The sequence below is a fragment of the Carassius gibelio genome, chromosome A22 (genome assembly GCF_023724105.1).
Source record: "Carassius gibelio isolate Cgi1373 ecotype wild population from Czech Republic chromosome A22, carGib1.2-hapl.c, whole genome shotgun sequence".
NCBI classification, from domain to species: Eukaryota; Metazoa; Chordata; class Actinopteri; order Cypriniformes; family Cyprinidae; genus Carassius; species Carassius gibelio.
Genome location: NC_068392.1, coordinates 10,997,009 through 11,007,651, shown reverse-complemented (window position 1 = coordinate 11,007,651; position 10,643 = coordinate 10,997,009). Strand labels below are relative to the sequence as shown.

Below are 10,643 nucleotides of genomic sequence, written 5' to 3'. Positions count from 1 at the left end.
TGTGATTTAATGAGGTTTCTCTACCTTTTGGATGTTAACGAATGCATCACCAAATTTATACTGCAAAGGCGGCACAGAAGCACTGCTGAAGGGGTGTTTTGGTGTCATTGCACAAACGGTTTAATCCTGCTTTAAGGCGGTATAAATGCATTTACATAGCAATTGCACCTTTATACAATAGTGAGATGCTAGGGGCTGAGCTGGGTTCGAGCAGGCATAATTTAGCCTTGCTTTAATGCTTCATTGCATCTTTACACTGAGTTTTAAACTGCCATAGTGTAGCCATAACTTGGCTGTGTGTACATGCCTTTGTTTTAATCAGTTGCCAAATTTACACTGAAAAGGTGGCATGAAAGTGCTGCTGCAGTAGGTGGATTCACACAGATTGTTTAATGCTGCTTAGAGGTGGCATATGTGCGTTTACGCAGCAAATACAGCTGTATACTTTCGATACTAGTGGTTGAGGTGGATTTAATGCGGCTTTGTGTCTCCACTCAATTTTGGGCAGCCTGAACTTGGCAGTGTAAAGATGCCTCAGTTCAATCAATAGCCGCTAGATGGCTGCACAGGTTTTGTTATTAATCAAGATGTCATGGTTCCATTATTTATTACCTGTGGGACCGTTTATCTGGAAAAATAGGACTCCATATCCGTTCCTAAATATCTTAACGTGTACTCCACTTACCCGAGTGGCTTTTTGTGCCTTATCTGGTACCCGAAACACTCACGTTTTATAAACGCACCGTTAAAAAAATCCTAAACTCGCACTTGGATGTAAACTGGAAGGTAAATGTCGTGTGAAATCCTCACTTGACGCCGCTACGTTGGCCTCAATTTTAGGGGCGCTCGAGGAGAGTCAGCGAGTTCAGTGTGGCACCGCGCCAGCCTCTCGTTACTGCTTCATTTGCGTCTCTCCCTGTCCTTGTTCAACCCGTTACGACACACCGAGCCCCCGACGGCTGGAAGACGCCCTCAAGATTTAAGACTGTCCTTCCTGTCTGCCCAGTCCTTACTGTCCGCATTCGTGTTTCCCTCCAGGTTGTGGGAATGTTTTAATATAGCTCTGCGTCTATGGTTTGTTATTCATATACATGCTGTTTGTCTTTGGATGAGTGCGGAACAACAACTTTAGTTGAGTTATTCTTGTATTCACCTTTTTTTTTTTTTTTTTTTTTTTTTTTAAGTAATGCAGTATCTCGATATCTCAAGGAGTCTATTTGCAGGAATGATATTTAATGGAATTAAATATTCAATACGCCTGAATTTAGTTTATACATTTGAAAATATATAGTGATAGAGACTCTAACATGTAAGCTCAGATTTGTTATTTTTTAAATAGTGCAATCTTTTGATACTACAGCTTATTTATATTACATGATCTGTATACATTAATATTTAAAATAAACGATTTATAATAACAACTGTTAAACTAAAATTGTTTGTGTGTGAAAGATAAAGATGTAAAAGATAATAATAATATGTATCACAATAATTATATAAATCAGAAAATGACTCCGTATCATTAAAGCCAGGCTTCTATTTTTTTTTTTTTTTTTTTTTTTTTTTAAGCATTAGTGACCTTTAATTTGGAGCAAAATAAACTGGAGTGACTATGTCACTTTTCTCACATCTGATTGGTCCAACTTCAGTTTGAGATTTCTAACCCAGAACATAACCTGCCCCAGAGCAGGTTAACAGTGGAGTGTAAGTTACTATGGCAATGAATAGACTAAAAGCCAAGCCACTTAAGGCTGGTTCACACGGCAGGATAATTAGGCCGATTTTAGCCCCGATTCAGCCCTTCCGACAATCTTAGGATGCTCCGATTATCGTAAAATAATCTGATCAAATATTCCTGCCGTGTGTGGTGTGTTAAGACCGCTCTCCTCTGCTCGGAAGAACGTCGGGACCGCTCCGATCTCAAATCGGGGATATCCAACATGTTGGATTTATTTGGCCCGATTTCTTCTCGTGTGTGGTGTCCCCCGAGGACAAACAATCACGTAGCCTGTGGACTGTGGCGTGTAGCCAATCAGAAAGCGAGGTGACGAGGCGGTGAGGAAGTAAGTACCGGGAAACGAAATCAAAACAGCCGGTGTATATAATATAACAAATACAAATAAAGTCGATGGGCATAACTACATCCACAACTGCATTCCACCAGAGTACATGGAAACGAATATATGAACGTTCATTTCAACGATTAATCTGTGTAGTACGTAACAACATTTCTATGAGATAAAACAACAACTTTCCTCCATATCATGATGTAGCAAGTATAACGTTAGTCCATGCTCGCGTTGTCTCCACCTCTTTGACCATTGCCTTTTCTTGTTTTTCTTATGTTTTTTTCCGTTAAAAACAAAGCACAAACTACGGCCACTGCGTCCTCTTCGTCCGCCATGATTGTTTACTCTGAAGTCACGTTTGATCTCGAGGGATTTTGCGAGATTTCCCGTCTTACCTGGGAATTCTCGGGAGTCAAATCGGTTCGTGTGTGATGTGTTGATATTGCCGTGTGGCTGCACACCACACACTGAACGACCAAAACTGTTAGACCCGTGATTTTTTTATCGCCGTGTGTGGGGTCTCTCAGGTTTGGAAAATCGGCCGACAATTTTAAAATCGTCCCGTGTGAACCAGGCCTTACATGGTACCTAAAACCCAGGATTAGTGCAAACTTTAAGGGGAAGTCGTGGCCTAATGGTTAGAGGGTTGGACTCCCAATCGAAGGGTTGTAGGTTCTAGTCTCGGGCCGGACAGAATTGTGGGTGGAGGGAGTGCATGTACAGTTCTCTCTCCACCTTCAATACCACGACTTAGGTGCCCTTGAGCAAGGCATCGAACCCCCAACTGCTCCCCGGGCGCCGCAGCATAAATGGCTGCCCACTGCTCCGGGTGTGTGCTCACAGTGTGTGTGTGTGTCTTCACTGCTCTGTGTGTGTGCATTTCGGATGGGTTAAATGCAGAGCTCAAATTCTGAGTATGGGTCACCATACTTGGCTGAATGTCACTTCAAAAAAATCAAAACTAAATTGAAACTTACCTGGCTAGCCAGCTAATCTAGCTTCATGGTACAGGCCCCAGTTGAACAATCAAGTATAAACATGAAACCGCTTTTATTTTTTTTACCAAATTAATTAAATTTTTATTCATTTCATTAATTCTGTTTTAAATAATATAAGAATGCATACACTATTTTTGAACTGTGCTATTTGTGGTATTCATAAACATACATTACATGTAGTATTACAGTATTATAAACATACATTACATGCAGTATTACAGTATTATAAACATACAGTACATAGACTATCTATTTATCTGAGGATTACAGGCTCTGTAGGCCTATATATTAAAAGTGTTTATGAATGCTGACTGCTCTTTATGTCACCATAATTTTGAATATTTTCTCAACTCTTTCCAACAAAATGCTATCTAAAAAGAAAGCTAATATATTAGTTTCACTTCACGTTTTCACTCTGCATTTTAGGTTGAAAGTAGCGACCCATCAAACTGATCCTGATAGTAAACATGGGTCTTTCACATTCTGCACATGTGCTGGGGGGGAAATGGTACGGCCCGCCCATTCAACGGTTATTGGCACCGGCATCCTGATTCAAACTGCCCGGTTAATTGTCGATCCGTGTCATCGTTACCCAGCCAATATGAGAGAGTTGTCGAGGAGAAATCCCCGCCGTGTGTGTGTCAGAGAACAGACGCCTCGCCCCCTCTCGTTTTATACATACCGATTTCCACTCTCCCTTTCCTTTCGGTTTTGATGGTACGACCCGCGGACTTACTAGCACGAATGAATCTTTCATGCGAGTCGGATCTTTTCAATGAATCAGTTGAAAACACTTCACAAAACCGTTGTGAGCGATTCCCTCAAGGGAGAGTTCACACAAAAAATGAAAATGGTCTTGATTTACTCAGCCCCGTCGCCTTTGGGCAATCTGCGAAACACAAAATAATATATTTTTAATGATACCTTTTCATTTATGAGGGCACTATTCCTGGTTTACTTGTATACACGTTTTTAGTATGTTTCTATGAAATGGTAACATAAACGTTTTCCTATATAAATATACATGTTTTGTGTATGTTTCTAAACTGGGAAACATTTATTACAAGAAACATGAACGAGTCGAAGGAATGTAATGACGTAAAAGACTCGTTTGATCTGTTTTTGAACCAAAGTTGTTCAAAAGAACCGAATCGCGGAAATGAATCAAACTTCACATGACCAAATACACACACATTCGGGCGCATTTTTTTTTTCATCGTGAGCCGGTCAAGATGGCGGCGGTATTGCCGAGACGGAGCAGCCGCTCGGCTTAACCGATCATTTTCTCTAATTCACCGGCGCAGATTGGATTCAAATCGACCAAATCGTGCCGCGCAACTGTGTGAAAACAACCGCAGCCCGCGATATCCATCGTGAGATCCTGTCGCGTTAAACCTGATGTTTTTTTCACGGAGAATGCCCTTACTCTAGTTTATATGTCTCGTCCATTAGCTGTATTGGGGAGAATGGGAGAAAAGCTGGAGTTAAAACTGAAGTCGCCGGTCGGAGCCGAGGCTGCAGGCTACCCGTGGCCCTTACCTGTATATGTAAGTACAATCATTATTATTGTTTTAATAATAACCGAAATCAACACCAGGATTCCCTTCCAATAAAGCGAAGTGGGTCATGTAACGTTAACGTTCACGGTAGTTAGAGAACAACGTGTAGTAGTGTGTGGACATCTTGTTGTGGTTTTTGTAGTGTGTTTATTTCAATATTAGTGTTTTAACAACTAAGAGCCGCTTACAGTTGGGACAGGAGAGTGTCATTACATCCTAAAATAGTTTAATATACCCTGAACGTTTATGTCTTTGTAAAGGTGTTCGGAAGACCATTAAACGTTAGATAGACCTAAAATAACCTAGTCTGTTTTATTAAAAAAAAATATATATATTTATTATAACCGTAGCAAATATTATTTGAATCGCAGGAAATCCACAGTGTGTGTAGCCTGCTGACCCAGTTGGCCATCTCGTGCAATGGCTGCGTCTCAAATCATAGTGAGCTGTCTACTTGGGGAACGTTTACGCTCGCTTCTCCGTTCTAACGCGATCAGACGTGAATGATTACACAAAGACGCCTTTGTTGTGTTTCAAATCTTTTGAATTTGATTTATTTTCATTTATGTCAGTGACCCACTGATCTATATTATAGATCAGTGCATTGACCACTTTCTTGAGGTTATATCTGTAATGCCACTGAACTTGGTTGACAAGTGAGTTTGTTTGTTGGATGTTATGAGCTACTTTATTTACTGAACCGATTCTTTATACTTAAACCGAAACAAATCTTGCGTCATTTACTTAACTATTGTTATTTATTATAAGCTGTAGTTCACTAAAACACGAGCGATATTTTGTTCACTAGGTAGGCAGCTCACTAGAGTTTGAGACACCGCCGCTAAACAAAACCTGCCTTAGCAGAGAGTTTGTGTAAAACACTTATTCATTTACATCAGAAATGCAAGGTTATTGACGAGCAAAAGGTTTGAACGTACATTAATGCACGTTTTAAGGCTGAAACGACAGTTTGTATGAACAATGTTAATGTGGGCAGAAATGTTCGTTAGCCGTTATGCTAACAGTCAGATAGCAGGGCTAGCTAACTTTATCGCTTTCTACCCAACACTAACACTCGTCAAACTGTAGATAACTTAAACATTGTAAATATCGGCCGTGTGTGTGTGTGGATAACTGTAGTAGTGGATATTAGGGTGGAATAAGCTTCCTGCCGGCTCAATATCACACAGAGGGTGTCAAACAAAAGGCGAATAACGTTAGTGCTCTCAGGCGAGAGGACGGTATCTCCATATTGTTAGTGTGTTTTATTGACACAGCTTTGATTTGTGTCCCGTAACGGGTATTTTGCCGTTTTCCGCAGTTTCTTTTGAAGTATTGTGTATTGCTCTGGAAGTGTCAGATTTGTCACTGAGGTCTACAAACGCGTTTTCTCATTTGGCAGCCCTTGCATTGGGATCAGTGCTGTGTGTTTCGGTTACCATCAGATCTGGATGCCTCCCTCCAGTGTGTCATAATGTAACCCTTATGGCTGACATTTCTTGAAAAACAAGCCAGTATGCAGGATTCTGTAGGAAGTTTGGCAATAACTGACTTTTAGTGGCTACTGGAGGGTTGTAAAGCTTGCTGGACTTGAATATTGGCTTTTTTAAGTTAACTTTCCAGCATATATGTTGTTATTGAAGCTTGACAAATATTATTACACGCTGTATGGACTCCAAACTCTAAGTATTAAATATTTGGTGTATTACTTACCTTGTGCTGTTGTACTAAAAACACAAATTACACCTCATCTTTTTCTAAAAGACCATAGTATACTTTTTTTTTTCTTTTTTTACAAGTTTGCTTGATAGTTTCATCCCGATATGACGTGTAAAAATCTTTGTACACATTTAAACTAGAGCTGCGTGGATTTCTGAACCCCGTCAAGCACGGAAATCTGTTGTTGTGGTTCTGTTTCTTTTTTGATGGTGAGACAAATTTAAATTTATGCTTTTAGCAGACGCTTTTATCCAAAGTGACTTACAGTGCATTCAGGCTAACAGTTTTTACCTAACATGTGTTCCCTGGGAATCGAACCCACAACCTTGTGCTGCTAACACAATGCTCTGCCACTTGAGCCAGAACATTTAGCATCCATGTTGCCACCTTGTTGAACAACAAATTACTGCAAAAAAAAAAACAATAAAAATCAATACATGAAGCCCTAAAAAATTGAGTGCTCACTGCAGAGCCAAATGACTGGAGCTTGACCTAGTGTAGATCCACCTCTGTTGACCTAATGTAGTTTTACCTAGTTATGTTTAAGGTTAAAATGTGATTGGACCTTCTAGCTCCACCCATTATCTCCAGAGAGGTGGAACTGTACATCAAGCCCCGCCCATTGTCTTCCTTGTCAGTACCTTTTGAAACATTACGTACTATAATGATGCGTAATTACATACTGGGTACATGTGAAAACCTTGGACTTTTCCGATCAGGCTTGTGATCTTGAACTATTAGAAGATAAAACAAAAAAAACAACAACAATGTATAGTTAGATTAAGAAACAGATTCTAGAGTTGCGAATATCATGGACATTTGATGTTAGGAGGCTTTTAAACACTTTAGCAATGCCCTGGAAACCACCCAGTATGTCCTAGCATTTTGGTGACAAGCTGTTTTCCGCTTTACATTTTCTTTTAAAATTGTATTCATCTAGTTTCTACGATTATTGTGCCCTAAATGGTGTCAAAAAGGCTTTTTTGTTGTCGTAACATCCACTGAGTCACTGTTCTTCTCTTCTGTCTTTGTTGTTTCTGAAAGCATTGTACAGTCATTGCACATGTACAGTAATCCTAACACACAGATTCCATGCTGTGATTAGCTCTAGTGATGCTGAGCTGCTGAACCGGTTGACAGTGGGCCAGACCCCCCATAAAACACATATGCACTGCTGTTTACCCTGTTATAGCAGGCAGTTTGAGTAATATTTAGGGTCTAAAAGATGAGAAAATGGCTTAATTTTTATTGTAACTGAAGAAAAAACAAGACTGGGTATTTTATTGTAATATTTTATTACGAGAATGTGTTGGGAAAGTCCTCACGTCACCCGAAAGTTCGCATTTCTCACGCCACCAGAGTTGCCAACGCTGTTTTGCTCATAGACGGAAATTGGGGGGGTGCAGATCAAAGCCTGTGGTTTCTACAGAAACGGCTGTCTCATTTGTCCTTCCCAATGTTTAATATACTATGATTCATGTTCTTTTTACACAAACCGAGATGCAGCGGCTCTGAAAACCCATTCTTCTGAAAAAACCCACATGGTTTTTTTCAGAAGTATGGGTTTTCAGAGCTGTTGCATCACTGAAAACTCCAGTCTCTTTCATTTATGTCATTCAGGGTACAATAGTCGTGACCTCATTGGTTTTACTGTCTCGCTTGGCCTCAGATGACTTCTGTCTTTGACTTTGGCTGATAAGGGATGGATGCCCCACCTACTGAGAGCCTTGTTTCTGACCCGCTGTTGGGCAAACAAAAATTTGGTAAGCTTTAGACGTGCCTTGCAAATTTTTTAGGGAGGGGCGGATTCTGTTAATTAGGGAGTCTGGGCGGTGGTTATCCACATGCACTGGTGATTTAGGCCCAATTCTATTTTATACCCCTTCCCCACAGAGAAAATATTCCCCTGAGAATTGGGACACGACTACTATGCCGTCACACGTCATCATTCATCGTCCAGCTCTTACAATACACACATATACTGGTGTGCTGGTGTGCAGGCTACGTTCACACTGCAGGCTGAAACGACCCAATTCAACCCCTATATGCGTCCTGTATCTGATCTTTTCATGACAGTCTGAACGACTCCGATCTTTTCAAATGTGACCCAGGCCACTTGGGTATGTGGTCCTGAATCCGATGCGTATCCGATCTTTTGAAATGCTACCTCCGTCTGAACGGCCAAGCCACATGTATCTGACCCGTACGTCATTCATATGCTACAAACGTCATAATTCTGCGTTGAAGTAGGCGGGAACGAGAAGATTAATAACAAATATTAGTTGTTCTTTATTATTGAAGCTACTCACATCAGTATCCCACCACTCCGCACCCACACGTTTCTCTGTACCGACGTTGCTAACACTGCTCCACAAAACGCCATGGCCAAAAACCTTGCTCTCCTCCTCCTTTTAAATTTATTCTTAAAACGAGAAGATTGTAATTGTGCTGGCTTCGTTGGGAAAATAGCTTTAATATTGCAAAAAGAGCTCCGCTGTTGACTACACTGTTGTTGACATCCAAACGTTAGCTACTTCCGTAAACAACGAGTGACGTTGTTGACCGTTGAGTACTCTTCTGCGCATGCGGGTCACTCCTGGGTCATTTCACGTTCACACAGGAGATCACAAAGGTCGCATTTAATTGGAAATGTGAACGGCCTTGCAAAAAAAAAATTTTTTCCAAAAAATCGGAAATTGAGCATTAAGCCCTGCAGTGTGAACGTAGCCTTAGAGCCTTTAATTATCGTTCGGTATTAATGCGCTGCTTACTGACACACACACATATTGGAAATCATACAGCTCACACATCCAGAAGAAAATAAACTTGTCAACGCTGCCCCACGACTTTTATTAAATACAGTTTAAATACTTAAAAACAGCGATTGTATCCTGTTGTTGCTGGAAAATATAATGTAGCAACATTATATTTTCCAGCGATGAGAGGATACAATCGCTGTTTTTAAGTAAACTCACTCTAAAAAGATAAACGCACAAACCCGAATACACGCAACTTCCATTTTTTCTCTCTCTCTTGAATAGGCAATATTTGAGAAAATGGTTTAGCGATTTCAAATTATTGGGGGAGATTAGCCCCCATCATTGTTTACTGCAGTCATTGCCTTGATCAGACATCATGCAGTCTGTAATGATATGACGTTAGCAAACATTTGCGTCTTTGAGTAACATGACCGTTAATATGAACTTACAATTGAATGTAACATAAAACAAATGATAGATTTTTTTTAAAATCTTTATTTATGCCGGAAAAGCTTACATTTGTGTGTCTTTTTGTTCGCTGTAGTAGCCATGTTGCTGAGATAATTCATACCCCTTCGTTTGAAGTGTGGTCCTGAAAAATCTTCGTTTGAAGGGCTATCTGGCCCTTCCTCTTAGGGTAGGGGAAGGGCTAAGGGGTAGAATTGGGATTGGGCCTTAGACTTCCCTTAAAGGAAAAGTACATTTGGTCACCTTCATGTTGTTCAAAGCCCATATGACTAGCTTTCATTCAAAGATTACAAAAAGAGATGTTTGGCAGAATTTCCATGCTGCTTTTTTTCTCTTCTGTACAGTGCAATTGAATGTTTTGTATTTTTATCTATTTTTAATGAGCCTCATATGAACCAATTATTTTTAGTGAATCATAAATGTACAGAATGACCAGTGTACCCTGATTCCCAAACATATGACTCTTATGAGCTGATTCTTTTCAGTGAATCATAAATATACAGAATGACTAGTGTTGTCTGATTCTCTAAACAAATGATTCTAATGAGCTGTGGCTTGTTGCTGATTCAAACTTATTCAGCATGACCAGTATAGTCTGATTACTGAAACAAATACCTCTTATGAGCCGATTCTTATTAGTGAATCAAAAATGTATAGTGCAGCCATTGTATTGTGATTACCGAATAGAATGACTCATTTGAGCCATTTCTTTTTAGTGAATCAAGAACATGCAGCCAGATTTTATTAATAAACAGTTCAAGAAGATGATTTGAATCTAATTTGGAAAAAGAGAATTTCTCTCATTCATGTTATCAGAATGGACATTATAGCTAAACAGTACCAACCTGAATCAAGAGCTTGTGAGTGCCTTAACCTAGTCTTCACATTCATTTAAACAGAAAAGAGCAGCATATACATTCTACAAAACTTCTCCTTTTATGCTGCTTTGAACAAATAAAGTCATACTGGTTACAAACATCATGCAAGTGAATAATTGATGACCAAATGCTTATTCAAGCTGACTGTTTTACAAAGGCCCAAATGCCCTCGATTCATTCAAATCTTGTTTTC

The 10,643-nt window shown here is 39.9% G+C and overlaps 1 protein-coding gene across 2 annotated transcripts in view; it reads left to right on the top strand.

Annotated features, from left to right (window-relative positions):
• The first annotated feature begins 4,267 nt into the window (after window positions 1–4,267).
• LOC127942988 (histone-lysine N-methyltransferase, H3 lysine-79 specific) overlaps window positions 4,268–10,643 on the top strand; it is a 28,718-nt gene continuing 22,342 nt past the window's right edge. The window contains exon 1 of one of the 2 annotated variants that reach the window (XM_052539053.1): window positions 4,268–4,614. In XM_052539053.1, the coding sequence (XP_052395013.1) occupies window positions 4,504–4,614 (111 nt within the window). In that variant the 5' untranslated portion in view covers window positions 4,268–4,503. The remainder of the gene's footprint in view (window positions 4,615–10,643) is intronic. The other variant, XM_052539054.1, reaches the window with a different exon arrangement.